Source organism: Gymnoscopelus microlampas (genome assembly GCF_963454915.1).
Source record: "Gymnoscopelus microlampas genome assembly, chromosome: 24".
In the NCBI taxonomy this organism is placed as follows: Eukaryota; Metazoa; Chordata; class Actinopteri; order Myctophiformes; family Myctophidae; genus Gymnoscopelus; species Gymnoscopelus microlampas.
Genome location: NC_139961.1, coordinates 29,995,708 through 30,015,986, shown reverse-complemented (window position 1 = coordinate 30,015,986; position 20,279 = coordinate 29,995,708). Strand labels below are relative to the sequence as shown.

General features: G+C 42.9%; 1 protein-coding gene across 1 annotated transcript; it reads right to left on the bottom strand.

The window, feature by feature from the left end:
• Nucleotides 1–3,130: 3,130 nt before the first annotated feature.
• On the bottom strand, nt 3,131–11,430 carry LOC311040391 (mitochondrial pyruvate carrier 2-like). The gene is made up of 5 exons (XM_084050646.1): nt 11,217–11,430; nt 8,922–8,962; nt 8,128–8,212; nt 6,908–7,019; nt 3,131–3,613 (listed from the first exon to the last, which is right to left on the bottom strand). The coding sequence occupies exons 1-5, from the start codon at nt 11,314–11,316 to the stop codon at nt 3,559–3,561; spliced, it is 393 nt and encodes a 130-aa protein (XP_083906772.1). The 5' UTR covers nt 11,317–11,430; the 3' UTR covers nt 3,131–3,558.
• Between the last annotated feature and the right edge of the window lie 8,849 nt (nt 11,431–20,279).

Genomic DNA, 20,279 nt, shown 5'->3' with positions numbered 1-20,279 from the left:
GCAGGAACAGGAAATGGGACAGGGCCCGTATGCTGACATCAGAGATGAAGGGGAGGGAATTTTTACCCCTATGCCTATTTTGGGCATAGGCTAAAACGGTCAAATATGGTCATAATGGAAAAAATATGTCAAATAAAAATGTATGTATAGTTAAAGTAGCCATAAGCCTGACTTATACTTCACTGTACGACGGAGTTGTACGCCAAAATAGCAATCTGCAAGCTCACGACACAATGCGAGTGATGTGTTGTGAGCTTGTAGACTGGCTATTTTCATTGCGCAACATCATCGTACAGCGGAGTTTGAGTTAATTACCTTTCCATGTTAAGCTTTTTCAATCTTTATGATACAGAATTGAGAAACAAAATACAGTATGGGGCGTTATACTAATGAGAATCATAACGTTTTCATCTGCTCAATGAATAATTACGATTATATTACACTCTGATGACAGACATTGAAGGGGATGCACAGGAACACGCAGTGAGGCTGAATATAGAGCGTGCACGTGCATGAGCAATATCCTTTCTCTGAACTAACATTGTGTGTGTGTGTGTGTGTGTGTGTGTGTGTGTGTGTGTGTGTGTGTGTGTGTGTGTGTGCGTGCGTGCGTGCGTGCGTGCGTGCGTGCGTGCACGTGTGTGTGTGTGGGGGGGGCATGGTTTGGTACGTCGTTCAGTACTGTAGGCTACTGAGTTAAAATGTTATTTAGCTGGATTCTTTAAAAATGTAACATTGTCATATAGAGTATACACACATTTTTGACTGCTTTACTTGTGAGGATATTCTCTTCCCTAATCTTTTAGGCAATTAGGCAATCAGTACATGCCTAATCTTAATCTTAACCCTGGCCTTGACCTATAACTCAAACCTTAACCCTGAAACAGCATATCACTTTCTGTGTTGTTTCCCTCTTTCTATCCTTGAGTGAGCAAATTTGGTTCTCTCAAAGCCTACCAGTACACGCACACACCCTGACGCGCATGCACACATGCACACACATGCACAGTGATGTTGATGTATGGATGTGTTTTCACCCAGCAGGTGGAAAGGCAATGAGCACATAAGGTCAGTGGGAGACCATGCTCTGCTCTCTCTCTCTCTCACTTTCTCAAACACACACACACACACACACACACACACACACACACACACACACACACACACACACACACACACACACACACACACACACACACACACACACACACACACACACACACACACACACATGCACGCGTGAGCGCACTCACGCACGCACGCACAATTTATCACCGCAAGTGATTAATGAGCGACTGTGAGAAAAGCACCAGAATAAGCAGCAGGGTAGCTAATCTGGTCCAAGACAGACCACAGTTCACACCTACAGTATCAGTATGTTGGAGAACGGTGGGCTAGGCTACACTGTAAATGCTCAGTGTTAATCTGTGTGTGTGTGTGTGTGTGTGTGTGTGTGTGTGTGTGTGTGTGTGTGTGTGTGTGTGTGTGTGTGTGTGTGTGTGTGTGTGTGTGTGTGTGTGTGTGTGTGTGCGTCTAAATCTATGTTGAGTGTGACGGTTATGTAAATTTGTATACTGCTGCAAAACTGCAAGCGTGTCTCAGTATCAAGGTGAACATGGTGTGAAGGTATTACATAATACAGCTATCTGTGTGTGTGTATGTGTGCGTGCGTGCATGTGTATGTGCATGTGTGTTCGTGCGCTCAGGAGTGTCTGTGTGTGTGAAACATAAGAACACCTCTGTGACTGTACCGTGCTCTGTTGCCATGGAAACCAGAACATGGTGGTGTTCACCACTACCATGCATCACGGATGCAGGAAAAACTGAGATTTGGTGCGTCATGATGATGTCATGATGATGTCACTTCCTTCTCACTGCAGCAAGAACTTTGGGATCACTCCCAATGACAAGACACACCTCTGATCATAATGGAGTTGATAAGACAACTCCCCTTCAGTCTCTCTCTCTCTCTCTCTCTCTCTCTCTCTCTCTCTCTCTCTCTCTCTCTCTCTCTCTCTCTCTCTCTCTCTCGTTAACAGCTACACCTGCTGAGATTCTCAACCTTTTGAATTTCAAGGATGTACTGCAGGCCACAGACCCCCATTTCATAAGATCTGTTGGTACCCCACTCTACCCTGTAAAATCCTTAGTGTTAATTTAACTCTGACAGTGTACAAATAACCCAAATGGACCCCATAAGGGGCGATTCTCTCATTCAAACATAGTTCACTCGTATATATTTGTTTCCTTTTTGCTCACATATCTGCTGAAGCATCTTAAATGAAAGCTTTGTCTGAGCAGATGTACATTTTTCCAAAGGGTGGGTGTCTATTTCTTTCAAATGAGCCACTTCATTTTGACACAAAGCTGTTTAAAATGCCGATGATGTGGTTGTTATTGATCGAGAGCTGGCTCTACTCCTGGCTTTAAAAAGATACAGTAAAAGGCATTTCATCTGACGGCTTGTGGAAATAATTATACTCTAGCACCTCCCGGTGGTACAAAATAGGAACGAACCACCTTAAATGTCATTGGCTTGGTTGTGATTTAACTAATGTCATTTAATCTGAGGGCTAAGGAAAAACAAATTGTACTGTAGCACCACCCGGTGGTAAAAGAAATAAGTAGGAACATGCACCATTACATTGGTTTGGTTGTGATGTAATAGGCCTTTTAACCAGTGCTGATATCCCGGAGACAAATAAAATGATACTAACTTCATACAATAATATGTAATCATGTAATTCATATCATATAATTATACAAATATATCATAATATTGTATTAGGCTATATGATATTAAAATGTAACTACAATTTGTGGGTAGATTGCAGTAAAAAGAGTGAAGTTCAAGTTGAACTTCAGCTGATAATATATGCTTCTTAATTGCTCACCTGCAAAATAACTATCCACTGTTTGTATGTGGAGCTGCCTGTGCCAGTATCACACGTGGAGCAGAGTTTAGTTTGGGAGATTCACCAAGTTCAATCTTAATTTTCCATTTAAAAATAAACTTCATTTTGTTGTTCTGAGATTCACAGAAAAAGGTATATATCCTCTTCATCTGGTGACTGATGATAACCCCCTTAATCATCCCTTTAAGTCTGTTTTTGAAATGAATACACAAAAGAATATCCAAATATTTATTAGAAAATAAACGGTAGCCTACCCCTGAATGTGTCTAATACAACAACACAAAGGCAGAAATGTGTGTGGTTTTCTATCTTAATTCAAGAGTGTGTCGTGTAGTCTGTGTAGTGTAGTCACAAACAACATAATACTGTACAACTTTGCATCCTTGAACCTTACAATCATTATGTACTATAGTATGATATCCCAAAAACTGAATTGATCTTTTACTGTTCCCTTTATTGTTTTATCTGGTCAAAATATTTGGTATTTATGCATATATATGCATATATGCACATATACAGTACCTGTATGCACATACAGCCTATGCTCATAGAGTGTGACTGTGATCTGCGTGTTCTCAGCTGTGCGTCATGCTGTACAAAAGGGTTGGTGGATATCAGCCATGCTCACATGGTGGCATCATGTTTAGTCCGTCTCAACACTGGACAGCACTGCCCCATTCTTTAATCCCTGGTTGTACCTACAAACAGAACGGGATCACTTTTAGCTCCTGTTAGTCATGCATGCAAACGGTTAATACAAGTTTAACCACTTGAGCCCCAGCATCCCTATTCTGGGAACATAAATGGAACATTTGCCAAAAATAGCAGCTCTACAAGCTCACAAGGTTGTACGTTTGTAGAACAGCTATTTTTGGTAAAGAGATTTGGTGTAGAGTGAAAAAGGAGTGTACAGTTAGTTGTTTTTTAAGTATAGAGGGTTTAAAGCCTCACTATGTAACTTTTGTTAATGAACAAAATGTGATGTTGTCCAATCTGTATGGTAGAGTATGTTGATACAATATAACGCATACAATTCGGGTGGTTGTGTTTTGTCTCCCTGCTCTTCTATTGAGACATTTAGATTGTCTCAAAGGGCATGTCTCACTTGGTCAAGATTCAATGTATCCCCTGTGCAAGCAGGCTGGCTCTATTAGCTCAATGGTAAGAATGTCAGCACTTAAGCAGGAAACCAGGTTCAAATCCAGGATAGAAATAGAAAGTTACATAGTCCTGCTTTAAGTGGTTAAATAGTTGGGCTCAAGTTCCACATGGATAAGGTTTTACATCGATTATACAAAAAAGAATGTACGAGACAAAACAATAACAATGTACGAGACAAGCATTGCTATTATGTCCCAAGAACAGTCGTAGAAGTCCTATTTTGTACAAGATGCAGATTTCAGTTTGCATGTAGCTTCAACATCAACAGAGCATTGATGAAAGGGGAACTTCTAGAATGTCTTCTACAAACCTTATATCTGATCAAGTAGGCTAAGTATGGAATAAAAATCCCAGCATGGCAGCGTGTTGTTTATGTCAAGATATCTGGGATTTAATTTATAATTTCAGTCAAACGTACATATTCATTCCAGGCTGAAGTTAGTTAGTAAAAGTAAAGTTAGTAAACTTGAATGCAAATCTCAGTTTACATCAATTTTGCAATAGGTTAGGGCTTTGTCTTACTCTGTAGGTGTCTCTGAGTTCAAGGAAATAGATTCCTGAGTCGCGTCAGACACAGACAGTCCGAGGTTAATTTAAAACAGTGAAAACAATGTGGTTCTGTTTAGAGAAAATATAAATGAATAAATGGTTATAGAGTGACTAGACCTAGCTTTAAAATAGTGCATCTTTAAGTATGATGAACATAAAAAACACAGCCCAGGTTATAAAGTAGCCAGGCTCTCATTTGTATTCCAACAGCACTGAGCCGGCTTGACCTCAGACTTTCCACAGTGTCATAACTTCAAGTAATCATGGGAAACCCTTGACCTTTATTTGAACTTTTATCAGTAACAGAATCAGGGAATCTTGTATGTCAGAGAATCGACATTGCTCAATTTGCACAAGAAGAGATGTGGTACGATGTTGTGTCAAATGTCTTTGTTCATTGTGCTTCTCTCATAAATATGTTTTACTGCTAACTTTCCCATTTTTTTATTGCGGCTTGGTGAAGCTCTAGGCCAATTTTGTAATTGAGAGTGCAGCGGAGGATCAAACACAGTATTGGGGTACTTACTGTACATACAGTAAGAAACACATTATGTAATATTACTTTGGTAATAACAATTACTAAAGTAATATTTTAATATAGTATTAATTTAGTAAATAATAAAATAAAAAATGTGCCAGTGTGAAAATAGCGTGGGGTAAAAACAAACAAACAAACAAATAAGAAACAGCAAAAAGTCGAATTATTAATTTGATGAACGATAAGCTGATAAAAAGGGAACATGTCATGTGGTCATGGAATGAGCAGTGAAGGACATCCTTCCCTAAACATAAAAGGAGTCTATAGAAAATAAAAGTAATGCCTGATCTACAAGCTCAAGTCGCGTATTATTTACGACAAAATATGAATTAAGCATAGGCTAACATGTCCACAAAAACACGAGCTCTGCACTGCAGAACACCCGCTCCACTTGACTTCTCACCTCATTTAAGATGGAACACGTGAGAGAGAATGACATGCCCGACTATTGTGCCAACGTGAAACCAAAACAAACATGACATGACGACAGATAAGGAGCTGTCATTGACCTATTTTAACCATAACAGCCTTGTGCTTATGGTCAAGTGTTTCCCAAGACTTTTGTTAGAGACAATAGCATTAATAATTGACATTATCAATGGCTTTTTTTACGATTGAGACTTCCACACCGGCAGCTGTGAATTATACAATTATTAATATATTAATACAATTAATAGTTTTAATTAGTTGTTTGTTGTATGTAATACTTACTCTCTCTAATGTAATGTTTGTTTTTGTTATAGATATTTTTTTTTATGTATAAAAATTATGTAGACAAATAGTAGGTTATTGAGAGTAGATATGGGTCCTGAACCTGACATTGGGAATCTGATCAAATAAGAGATTCTGAGCCCAAATTAATCAAAGCTTTACTATACTATGTATCAGTTATAGGGTTATTTCACCAGATTCAGTTTATTCTGCATATATCACCCCCAACACTATAAACCACATTCCACTCATTTATTTGCCTCAGGGTTTGTTGCTTTGAATTGTGATGAATTATACTCCATGTTGTGTTACTGTACACAAGTAAAATGACAAACATGAAATATAGTGTTTTCTAAATAGAGTGGGTTGGCCTTCCTTGACTGACTGACAGGTGAAATAAGCATTGGTACCTGTTTATTTTTAAGGCAGTTGACGGGACACTACCACTGTACAGTATATTAAATCTCTGCTAGAGTGGGACCATGGATCATATTAGGACACTCTCAAATGATTGGCTCACGCTAAAGGGCCCCCGAGTAAAGACTGAACTGGGAAAAAACAGCCTTTTGTTTTGGCGCTTGGAAAGACCTACAGCTTAAACTAAAGATCTGTTCTCCTAGAACATACAGTCAATTTAAAACTTTGTTTGCAGACCAACCCACAAATGTGTGCAACTGTTTTTAACTTGTGTTGTATACGTATGGGGACGTTTTTGTTTTGTTTTGTTTTATTATTGATGTATATGAGAGTATTTGAACTGTAATGTATCACGACGACACTGCAAAGAAGGGCAACCTCAGTGTCTCTTCAATAATAAATAAAGGTTTGAATTGTTTTCAATTGAATAAAAGACTCAATGAGGAGCACTACTGGGAAGGTGTTGACCAAATTCATTTGTACTAGAACGGTGGTTATCAAACTTTTTCATTTCAAGGACCCTCATAACTCTGAGACCCCACTTTGAGAACCACTTTTATAGGACAATAATTTTAGCAATTCAAATCAACAATCAGATTCTTGAAATCCCGCTCACCTCCAGATTCTAATGAGCTGTGTGGCACCTGCGATACCAAGGAATAAGTTAACTGCAAACAAATTCCAGACTCTTGGAGTGATGACCAGACAATATCGAGACCAAATGGCACCTACGAAATGGCAGGTTAAAAAAGAGTAGGAAAAAGAGAAAAAAAGAGAAAATGGTATTATGAAAAAAAGATATAATACAAATATATCTATCACTAAATTTGACACATGCACATGACTCAGAGGAAACAAAATGGTGCCAGATTTTGGAATATGAATAAGCTTGCATATTGTTATGACACCCATGGTTTTGCACATTACTTGAGACAAATTAAACCAAAGGTTGTTCTTTTCCAAATGGAAATTCATCATGTCACTTAATGCGTCTGTAAACAAGCCATGGTGACGGATGCTGGTAGGAGAGATGGAGGCAGAGCATGCACATACAGTACAAACACACACATGCCTGTGGAGCAGAGTAACTCTGCCTGAAGTACACAATCATACGAAACTTACAGTCATTCTGATTGGTATAACCCCTGGTGCCATTGCTTTTTAAAGCTACACTAAATGCTATCCTCTTATATCTCCTGTGGGCCTGAGACCTCTGGTCATGGTCCCTCTGCAGTCTAAATCAAAGGCTAAAGGTCTGTGCTTTTACCATCAGGTCTGCTGAACGCTTAGACAGCAAACATGATACCATCTTGATTTAGTCTCTTATAATGTAAGCCTTAACCACATGAACCCTAGCATCCATATTCTGGGCTTATTATAATGCAACATTTGGTGAAAATGGATCAACATTTGGCACAAATAGGTGGACATTAAGTAAAAATAGCAGATTGGCTATTTGTGCTATTTGATGTGCAATGAAGTATGTTAAAGCGTAGGTTCTATATGGCTGTAACTGTGCTGAAGCACATGCTTCTACTACATTTGAAAACAAGCTATTTGATATTGTATGTTGGTGCACCAGTTGACAATAAAACATTATATTTATGGTGTATGGGTTCTCACAAACCCATTTTATGAGGGATTTCTTTCTTTTTTTCTTTTCTTACACACACACACACACACGCACACGCGCACGCGCACGCACACACACACACACACACACACACACACACACACACACACACACACACACACACACACACACACACACACACACACACACACACACACACACACACACACACACACACACACTTAAAACAATGTTTTAAGTACCTGTTGTCATGAGAACAGCAGACTGAGACGTGCTAAGTTTCTCAGCGGGCCGGGTAAAGTCAGACATACCTGCTACAACCAAACCCTAGAGAGAGACAGAGAGACAGAGAGACAGAGAGACAGAGAGACAGAGAGACAGAGAGACAGAGAGACAGAGAGGGAGAGAAGAGGGAGAGAAAGAGATTGAGAGAGAGCTGTACACACAGCGTGTGTGTGTGTGTGTGTGTGTGTGTGTGTGTGTGTGTGTGTGTGTGTGTGTGTGTGTGTGTGTGTGTGTGTGTGTGTGTACATTTTAAATTTCAGTCAAGATGAAACCTTGTCAACAAATGACAGGTTAAAATGGGCACATACAGTAGCTTGCAGGGGCAAACAATTATAGGTGCTGTAAGTGCTTTTGATTTGTAAAAGTTTTTGTAAAAAAACTAAAGCTCTATATTGGATAAAATTGGTATGCTGCCCTAAAAAAAATCTATTTTATGTCTACTTAAGAGCTGGAGAGACAGTTAGGTCCCTGTTACTGAACAAACATACTGTAGCAGTGAGTGATTATATCGGAGCTATACAGCTGAACAATTACTGTTATCAAAGACCACGTCCTTCAAATGAATTGGATAGCAGCTAAGCATCAGACCTAACATCTGTCTAAATAAAATGCTATAACATTCTTAGCATTTGTGGACAAGTAAACAGAATATGTCTATACAACATAACAAGTAACCAACATCTAGCTTCTACAACAAATTGGTGATAAAAGGAAGGGCCTGAAAAATGTGTAGAAAATAATTGTCCCTCACCCATTTGCATATAGGAGCCCAGAAGAACACTGTCTTTGGACCTATAGGAACAAAGCAAAAGATAACTTGGCCTATAAAGATATATATATATTGCGCAATACCGAAAGCACATTCTTCAAAGGCATGATTAACTGACACATGTAACAGTAATTACATCCCACGTAAATGTTTACCCTATCACAATCCATTTACTTTTAAATAGATTCGAACACATCCAAGGGCTTCCTGAATCTTGAACTACACAGTTAAATCCTCAGTATTAAATAATCCATTATCCAACTCTGAGAAATGGACAGTGTACAATGTACTATCCCAGTGACCTTGAGCAAAGTGCTGACCACCCAACTGTTCCATTTGAGCTGCTCTGAACAGTACAAGATTGTGTTAGCAATGAGCAGCTCCCATGTCATGTGTGTGTACTATGCCTGTAAAGCCTGTTCATTAATCGTACAATGTGTCACAAAAATAACAGATTTTTCAGGTAATTGAAAATGAGTTACAGTATTTTGGTGAGTGACAGATACCATCATATTCAAAGCTCAAATTAGGCTTAACCCTCCCTTCCAACACACAGATCTCTCTGACAACTGTTGTAAACAACTTAGATGTTTCAGATTGGTTGGAATGATACACTAAGAGTGGCCTCATTCTTCATTGGTCTCACTCACAGACCCAATTTGCAACTCCTATAAAACTTCGATGTATGGGTTTAAAATAACCTAAATGTAGATTTTTGGGTTACTTGGTCAGTGGTTCTCAAACGTTTTCATGTCAAGGACCCCAAATTAATATGTATTTGGCCACAGAACCCCATCTGAAAATATGTTGTGCCAGGGTACAACATATACATATACAAGATTTGTGTCGTTAAAATGTTTTAAAAGACATTTTTTAAATAGCCAATCTACAAGCTCACAACGCAACGTGATGTAACGCGTTAAGAGTTTGTAGATCTGCTATTTTCATTCAAACAGCCCAAGGTTAACATGGTAAAATGTTTATGTTCTATTAACTAATTTAGCTGGGGACCCTTTGGAACCCTCTCATGGACCCCTGGGGGTCCCCGGACCCCACTTTGAAAACAACTGACTTAAGTTGTCTTGGCCAAGGGCCATTTCACTAACCCAAGATTCAAGAGGTTTTATTTGTCAGTCACATGATCATCACATGTGCGCATGCAAGTATGTGCAGCGAATTGCTGTGACTCCACCAGACTGTGCTAATAATGTCCAACATATATTAACATACATATTAAAAATAAGGTATGAAGTTATACGACAAGAGTATTAAGCAGTAATAAGTAATAAAGTGTAAAGTGTGTAGAACATTTTAAATAACCTTATGGTTGTGCAAAACAAACAAAAGACAGCACCAATAGACATTGGTGTAAAAAATGACACAAGAATTTGGAATTGCATCTTCTCTGGGTTACTGAGGACATACTATTGTTTGTCCTATTTTTTAACCAAAGCAATTCTTAGCTATATTACAATCCAAAGGACATGTGATTCTTTGCAAGAGATGTGCAAAGAGTTTAGTCCACAAAATATAGTGTGTGCTTGTGGGTGAGTGAGAATTACAGGTTAACCATGTTGAGCTGGAAGCTGGGTCATTGTTCAGGGCTCTGGTAGGCTGAACAGAGACAAATTCAAAGTCCACAGAGCTGTGTTATTCTTGTCAATGTGAAATCACATACTGAACTTTTAACCACTTTCAACCTGGCCTAGTGGCCTTTTGGGCATGTCATTAGGCTAAAATAATGTAAAATAAACAAATAAATACAGAAGGTAATCAAGAATAGCAGATCCACAGACTTCAAATCTTTATTACTACTCGTTTTTGTATAGTATTGTATATTTGTCTGTCATTAAATGTTTCGATGAATTGAATACACAGGACCCCAATGGAAACAAGCCATAGTGCTGTCTTGGGTTTTAATCCTACTTAGCATCCTTTTGTATGAACTGTACTTTCTGTGCTTTTTTTTTGGCAAAATGTTAATAAAGCATTCATTCAAATCAATATTCAATAAGACACAGGGCTACTATAAACATTGTGCTAATGAATCAAGAATGAAGATGTGTCTATATCTGTGAATTCACATCATCAGGGTTAATATAACACTTCAGTCAAACCGTGCAGAGCCATAGCAGCTCTATGAAACTGATAAAACAATATTTAATAAATGGCGAACTTCAGTGCACTGATGATCTTTACACTGTTAGTTAAAAAAACATGTTACAATGTATGAAAAAAAGCCCCCAATTTGGGCTAATTAGCACAATAATTACTAACCTGCTTGGTGGTTGTAAAAAGGTCTCATTTTTGCAGGCAATAAAAGCTCAATTCGGTCCAATACCCTGTGGTATGTGGCTCTGGCCCCAAACAAAGCCATTGTGTGTAGTTTCTCCTATGTAGGCTAATAATAACACGTTTATAATAAATTAATTGGAAAAGTGCATCAAGACAATAATGTCTGCTGTCTCACAAACTAGTGATATCCACAGAATGTCATTATGGTGTCACCCTATGCCTATGGTGTCACCTGAGAGTAGCGCACTACTGCTAGCTCCGCCCCTCGGTCACTGTGATTGGCTGTTACGCAGTGGTGTAAAGTAACTAAGTACATTTACTCAAGTACTGCACTTAAGTACAATTATGAGGTATTTTCTTTTACTTTACTGGAGTATTTCCAGTTTTCAGTACTTTTACTTCTACTCCACTACATCTCATCTCAGAGGCAAATATTGAACTTTTTACTCCACTACAATTATTTGAAAACTTTAGTTACTTTTTTGAAAACTTTAGCCTAGTTACTTTGGAGATGATTATTATTACAAAACATATGGTACATTATCCAATTCAGCCCTAATAAGGCTATATACATTTCGGCCATTTGAAAATAGCCAATCTACAAGCGCACAGCCATTGTGACTGAGCTTTATCTAATATTTTAAAAATATTTGTATATGTGACAGGGTCAAAGCAGGGGGGTGAAACCAAATTGTAACATTTTTTATTGATGATGAAAAACCTGTATTACGCACTTAAAAACATCATTCTCTTAACTATATTTCTGCACTGCATGTTTTATGGTTGACAATGTATTTCCCCCCGGTCCCCGAGCCACTTGACATTGGACTCCCCTATAGGCTGTGTGACATTGGCCTTGTGACAGCGGACGGCCAATGTCCCCAGGTCACGCTGGTGGCAGAGCGAATGAGGGCGGAGTAGGGTGTGGCCCACCTTATTCAAAAGTGAGCGCGAGCCACTTGGACAGCAGAGAGACAGGCATACAGGGCAGTGTGGAAGTGACAGCCAGAAGGGACGGTTGTGCACAGGAGGAGCAGACATACCACGGAGCAGAGGTGGGGAATACAGTGATCGCGGCACGTACCAAGCCACCAGCAGCGGACGGTGAGCAGACGGCGCAGTAGCAGCAGAGACGGGGAGGACAGACAGACGAACCAAGGAACGGAGGAGAGGTCCAGTGGCGATAACGTTGCGCGCTTCACACCCTCAAAGCCAGACGTACAGTCTGGCGGGCGAGTAAGTGTCCTTCTATGCAACGTTACCTTTATAAACCCACGGTCCTAAACCTCATATGTGAAATATACCTGAACAGATGAACTGGTTCTAGTTTCTATGATTGCAGGCAATACGCACGAAGACAAGAAGAGACAGTGATTCCTGGCCTAAACCCCCGCTCCAGTTAAACCCCATATAAGGACATTCCCACCTTTTGCATTGAACCGTGATGAGTATATGACATATAGCAATTGAATTGGCACTTGGCACTTTACTGCTTCAGTAATAGTTGGCACTTTAACGCTAAATTCATTATTTATTTGCTATAGTTTGCACAAGCCCTGTCTGTTTTTAGTGTTTGGTGATTGTCTGTATTCCTGTATTTTAGTTAGTTAGTGGGCGCATTAGGAGGTTGAGGTTTTAGAATTAGTGTTATATTTTGTTTATGCTTTTCAATATTTTATGGCTTATAGACGCCACTGTATTAGCTTAATAAAATAGATTACCTTTTTATACAAACCTGTTTCCGTCCAGCTTTCTCCAAGGGATATGTGTTGAAGTGTTGTTCTCATTTAAAAGTATTGTACTTACCTGGGTAAACTCGAACCTGTGAATAGCCTAAGAAAGAGTGTTACAGAGGACCCTACCTCTTAAATAAAAAGGTGGCGTAGTCTTGCAGTACCTAACAAACAGTATTATTCTCACAGTAATTACGCACCCCGCACTTTACCGTGCAACTGATATTTTATTGTTGTGAGTTTAATGTGTATTGTTATTTATTTATTATTGAGACAAAGTAAAGAGTGTCAGCATTCTAAAAAGAAGTGGCAAGTTACATGTGACAACCTGGCCACCGTCACATATTTGGCGTAGCGCGGCAGGACTGGGTAGAGAACAACACAAAATCCCTAAGAGAAACTGTATTGAAATTTTGCTGTTTTGCTGCTTTTTGTTTTGTTTTGTTTGGTTGAATCAAGAAAGTAATGATGATGATGCCAGTGTATCCAGGGGCACCGTGGCTACCTAAGTTTTCGGGCATAGAAGGTGAGGAGAAATACAGGGAATGGAGAGAACAGATTAAAGGATTATTGGGCACTCAGGATTTAACAGAGGAGAAAAAAGTTGCTTTTGTAGTACAGACCCTTACTGAGGAAGCTAAGCGACAAATTAGTGTAATTGACAAGGAAGATCGCAATACAGTGGCCAAAGTCTTTAAATGTTTAGACACGTTGTATAAAACATCTGTTTCTGCTTCCCAAGCTCGTGCCTTGTTCTATGGCTGTGCGCAACGCGCAGGCGAAAGTGTGCAGGCTTATATTTTGAGGCTTAGAGAGTTGTTCTGCGGGCTGCGGCGGCTCGACCCAGACACCGCTCCCTCCGATGCCATTCTGCGAGAGCAGTTACTTGTAGGACTGTCTGAAGGCCCTCTGGGTCAAGCCTTAAGAATATATGCCCGTCGAAACCCCACAGAAGACTTCGCCGCCCTAAAAAATGAGGCCTTCCTACTAGACACTGAACATAGAAGAGAAGGGACTGCTGAAATCTTGTGCCATGCTGTTAAACCTGTCTCTATCCCAACACCCTCACAGGAATCTGAATGGAGAGAGAAACTGAAACAGGAGATTATGGAAGACGTCAAATCGCAAATGCAGGGGTTTACGCAGGAGCTCATGAAAGAGATCAGACCGCTCCTTCGACCCAACACCACCGATACACGACCTCGCGGTTCGCCTCCATCTGAACGACGCCGGGAGCCGTACCAACGCAACGAGTGGGATGAGGGAGGTAGGCCGATCTGTAGGAGCTGTAGGCAGTCTGGGCACATTGCTCGCTTTTGTAAATCTGACCCCAATCATTTAAACTAGTACGCCCTGTCGCCGAGGTCCGGGAGACAGGGGTGCAGCGCGCACTCGCCAGATCAAGGGCTAATGAAGTGTTTATTGGGGACTGTCCGACTATTGGGATCACTATGGGAGGAGTCCACTTAAGGGGGTTACTGGATACTGGGTCACAAGTCACATTAATGCAGCAAAGCTTATTTGAGGAAAAATTCTCACACCTAACGTTGGGAAATGGGCCCCTTGTTTTTAAATTACGCGCCGCTAATGGTCTTGACTTACCGTACACTGGCTATGCCATATTGGACCTAGAGCTGGAGGGAATGAAGATCCCAGGGAGAGGAGTTGTAATCGTGAAAGATGAACATTGTACTCAACCGCTGATTATTGGGATGAATGTCGTGAACGCTGTATGGCATGCCCTCTTTAAATGGCCTGGGAGGCCTGTGTTTCCATGTCAGCAGGGAAGGACGCTGTGGAAGGACGCATTCGCCACCTGTAGGAGGGTGGAGGCAGTGACGAACGAAGATGGGTCCATCAGTTATGTGTGGCCGGTCGGCCGGCGGAAGATTCGAATCCCCGCGCAGAGTGAAGTGATGATCTGGGGCCGCGCTTGGAGAGGACCAAATGGAGCGGACTACGAGGCCTTGATGGAAGCCTTGCCGGATGGAAAAGATTTGGGAGTGGCCCGTGCCCTCGTCACGGTGCGCCACGGACGTGTTCCCATACGAGTGTGCAACCCACACGCATATAGTCTGGTCCTGGACCGCCACCAGAAGCTGGGGAGGCTGTACCCGGTGGAAGAAGCGGATGTCCGAGGCGGCAGGGACCTGAGCCTGTCCCTGGGGACCGACGGAGAGGTGGAAGTGGCCGTAATCAGTGTGGAAGATGATGGACCACTGAAGACCCTGCCCGAAGAGATGGAAGTGTTGACGGAGCGTGATGACCTGCCGGAGGCGCAGAAGAGAGAGTTACACGAGATGTTGTGTCGGTGGAAGAAGGTGTTCGCCATCCATGACGAGGATTTCGGACGGACGGACGCCGTGCAACACCAGATACCGACCGGAGACGCGGCACCCATACGAGAGCGACACCGGCCGTTGCCGCCCTCCATGTACCGGGAGATGAAGACCCTCCTGAATGAGATGCTGGAGAAGGGAGTCATCAAGGAGAGTTGCAGTCCGTGGGCGGCACCTATCGTACTGGTCAAGAAGAAAGATGGCAGCTGGAGGTTCTGCGTCGACTACAGGAAACTTAACGCCGTGACGCACAAGGACGCCTTCCCCCTACCCAGGATAGAAGAGACGCTCACCAGCCTGACGAAGGCGCAATGGTTCTCCACGTTAGACCTGGCCAGCGGGTATTGGCAAGTAGGAATGGATCCCCGGGACCGGGAGAAGACCGCCTTTACGACCCCGCTGGGCCTGTTCGAGTTTCAACGCATGCCGTTCGGGCTTTGTAATGCGCCCGCGACGTTCCAGAGGCTGATGCAGCAGTGTCTGAGTGGTCAGGTGACAGAATCCTTGCTGGTATATCTTGATGACATTATAGTATATTCACCTGACTTCTCCTCTCATCTACAGCACCTCGAGCTCGTCTTCCAACGCCTGTGGAGACATGGACTGAAGCTGCGGTTAGACAAATGCAAACTTCTGCGGAGGGAAGTGCAATTTCTGGGCCATGTCGTGGACAAAGAGGGAGTGCGGCCCGATCCGGAGAAAGTGGTGGCAGTGCGGGACTGGACACCACCCTCAACGGTCCGCGAGGTCCGCGCGTTTCTAGGTCTAGCGGGTTACTATAGGCGTTTCGTGTCCTCTTTTGCTGCTATAGCACGACCCTTAAACAACTTATTGATAGGAATCCCAAATGACGTAAAATCCCACCAGTGTAAAGTCGAGTGGACTTCGGAGTGCCAGCGGGCGTTTGATGCGTTAAAGAGTGCCCTCACACAAGCCCCGGTGTTAGCGTATGCGGATTATACACAGCCTTTTGTGGTTTACACTGATGCGAGTGGCCGTGGGTTGGGAGCGGTTCTAGCCCAGGTCCAAGACGGTCACGAACGTGTAATAGCTTATGCAAGCCGCAGTCTCCACCCGACCGAGCAGAATGACGCAAATTATAGCTCGTTCAAATTGGAGCTTTTGGCCCTTAAATGGGCCGTGACCGAGAAGTTTAAAGATTATCTCACTGGCGCTCGATTCACAATATTCACGGACAATAACCCTGTTGCGCATCTCCAAACGGCTAGATTGGGAGCTGTGGAACAACGGTGGGCTGCTCAACTTGCGTCGTTTACTTTCGACATCAAGTATCGACCGGGCAAAAACAACGCCAACGCTGATGCCCTATCGCGGTTCCCAGTGCAGCCTGTAGATGTGGCGGCTGTACAATCGACGCCAGCAGCCCGGGAGGATGAGTGGAGAGAGACGCAGGATCGGGATCCAGATGTGCAGGTGGTGAAGAGGTGCGTGGAACGGGGGAGAGCCCCTAATATGGTGGAGAGGAAGAATTGGACTCGGGGAGCGCGGCAACTGTTACGCCAGTGGAACAAACTGATTATACGAAATCATGTGTTATATAGGAAGGTGACCGATCCTTATACCAAAGAACAATACTCACAGATCATTTGTCCAGGTTCACGCAGAGAGGAGGTATGGAGAGGAATCCACACGGCCGCGGCGCATGCTGGGTTGGAGAGGACCTTGGCCCAGCTGCGACGTCGGTTCTATTGGCCAGGCATGGAGGGAGCGGTGCGTCAGTTACAACAGGGTTGTGTCGCCTGCAGCCTGCAGAGGAACAGGTCAGAGCCTCGGGCCCCCTTACAACCCTTTGAAGTCTCATATCCACTAGAAGTAATAGCCATTGATTTCCTCACATTAGGTAGGCCTGCTGATGCGTGGCAAAACATTCTGGTAGCTACTGACTTATTCACCCGTTATAGTTGGGCTATTGCCACCCGAGACCAGACTGCGCACACCACTGTCCGTGCGTTATGGACGCATATTATCCAGCCGTTCGGCTGTCCGGCCCGGTTCCACTCAGATCGAGGCCCCAACTTCGAGTCCGAGTTAATGCACCATTTATGTCAGACTTATGGTATTGCAAAAAGTCGCACCACTCCGTACCACCCGGCTGGGAACGGTGGAGTGGAACGATTTAATCAGACATTACTGAACATGTTGCGATCATTAGACACTGATAAACAAGGAAGATGGAATGAGCACTTACCCGAGTTAGTTCATGCTTATAACAACACGATCCATAGTGCTACGGGTTATGCCCCCGCCTACTTAATGTTTGGCCGACATTTGAGGCGCCCTATAGATGTCCAGTTAGGAGTGCAGTCAGCGCAAGAGCGCATGGGAGTGGGTGGCTGGGTACAGGACCACCAACAGAGAATGGCGACAGCTTATAGGACCGCAGGGGAGAGGATGGGAGAAACGGCCAAGAGGAGAAAGCAGGTTTATGACCGTAGGGCCGGTATTACACCCCTATTACCAGGAGAGAGAGTGTGGATTCGAAATAGGAAGAGAGATGGCCAGGGGAAATTGAGTACGTGGTGGGACCCCGAGCCTTACGCAGTGATGGAACAGGTGGGAGCTACGGGGTTGGTGTACCGAGTCAGACCCGAGAAGGGGGGGCGAGAAAAGACCATACATAGAAATGCGTTGAAAGTGTGTGTAGCCCCCAGGTCGCCCCACGAGGACCCCCCAGCTGTAGTGCAGCCCGAGCAGGTAGAAGCAACAACGCCGCAGTATTATGGGTTTCTCTCCGTCCCGAGAGCACCAGATGAGCCACGGCGCTCGGGAAGAGCAAATATAGGCCAGCCACCCCAGAGGTATGGACATGATTAGGGACAGTTGCAGGGACTGGCAACGGAAAAGTGGGGGGGGGATGTGACAGGGTCAAAGCAGGGGGGTGAAACCAAATTGTAACATTTTTTATTGATGATGAAAAACCTGTATTACGCACTTAAAAACATCATTCTCTTAACTATATTTCTGCACTGCATGTTTTATGGTTGACAATGTATTTCCCCCCGGTCCCCGAGCCACTTGACATTGGACTCCCCTATAGGCTGTGTGACATTGGCCTTGTGACAGCGGACGGCCAATGTCCCCAGGTCACGCTGGTGGCAGAGCGAATGAGGGCGGAGTAGGGTGTGGCCCACCTTATTCAAAAGTGAGCGCGAGCCACTTGGACAGCAGAGAGACAGGCATACAGGGCAGTGTGGAAGTGACAGCCAGAAGGGACGGTTGTGCACAGGAGGAGCAGACATACCACGGAGCAGAGGTGGGGAATACAGTGATCGCGGCACGTACCAAGCCACCAGCAGCGGACGGTGAGCAGACGGCGCAGTAGCAGCAGAGACGGGGAGGACAGACAGACGAACCAAGGAACGGAGGAGAGGTCCAGTGGCGATAACGTTGCGCGCTTCACACCCTCAAAGCCAGACGTACAGTCTGGCGGGCGAGTAAGTGTCCTTCTATGCAACGTTACCTTTATAAACCCACGGTCCTAAACCTCATATGTGAAATATACCTGAACAGATGAACTGGTTCTAGTTTCTATGATTGCAGGCAATACGCACGAAGACAAGAAGAGACAGTGATTCCTGGCCTAAACCCCCGCTCCAGTTAAACCCCATATAAGGACATTCCCACCTTTTGCATTGAACCGTGATGAGTATATGACATATAGCAATTGAATTGGCACTTGGCACTTTACTGCTTCAGTAATAGTTGGCACTTTAACGCTAAATTCATTATTTATTTGCTATAGTTTGCACAAGCCCTGTCTGTTTTTAGTGTTTGGTGATTGTCTGTATTCCTGTATTTTAGTTAGTTAGTGGGCGCATTAGGAGGTTGAGGTTTTAGAATTAGTGTTATATTTTGTTTATGCTTTTCAATATTTTATGGCTTATAGACGCCACTGTATTAGCTTAATAAAATAGATTACCTTTTTATACAAACCTGTTTCCGTCCAGCTTTCTCCAAGGGATATGTGTTGAAGTGTTGTTCTCATTTAAAAGTATTGTACTTACCTGGGTAAACTCGAACCTGTGAATAGCCTAAGAAAGAGTGTTACAGAGGACCCTACCTCTTAAATAAAAAGGTGGCGTAGTCTTGCAGTACCTAACAAACAGTATTATTCTCACAGTAATTACGCACCCCGCACTTTACCGTGCAACTGATATTTTATTGTTGTGAGTTTAATGTGTATTGTTATTTATTTATTATTGAGACAAAGTAAAGAGTGTCAGCATTCTAAAAAGAAGTGGCAAGTTACATGTGACAACCTGGCCACCGTCACATATACATTTTATACTTGTGAAATGGGATAATGAGTACTTTCTACTTTTGGTACTTTAAGAACATTTGGACTTTTACCACTGGCCTGTTCCACCTTCACAACGTTGAGGGAAAGCAAGGACACGTGGGAATGACTGACTAACGGTAAACAAAACGATATGGTGACATCTCTCTGTTTTTTATGGCGACATGCCGACATCTCTTGGACAGTCTTATTTTATTTTACACTTTGGCTATTCAAAAATAGCAGATATACAAGCTCATAGCGCGGCACCGAGTGCCGTGCTATGAGCTTGTAGATCTGCTATTTTTTTTTTTAAATCGTGAAAAACATTTGTAACTGTCAAATGTAAACAAATTTTGTATTTTCAATATTTTGCGTTTTTTGGGCAGATTTTGTTAGTTTTTTTCGTGTTTTGGTTACTTTATTTCGGTTTTGGGGTTAGGTTTAGGTTATTTCATTCTTAGTTTTGCCTGATTTTACCGATTTATTATTTTTTCTAAAAGAAAATATTTTTTCAAAAAGTGGGGGGCATGAAATCACGGATCTGTGAGAGCGAGGGTGTCGCGTCGTACGCACAGTGGCCGTGACGCCCCTGGCACTGCCCCTTGCCCCCACCTCTCCCCCTCCCAACCAACAGACAGCCCCCCAGACAGACGGCTGTCAGAGGGCTGACAAC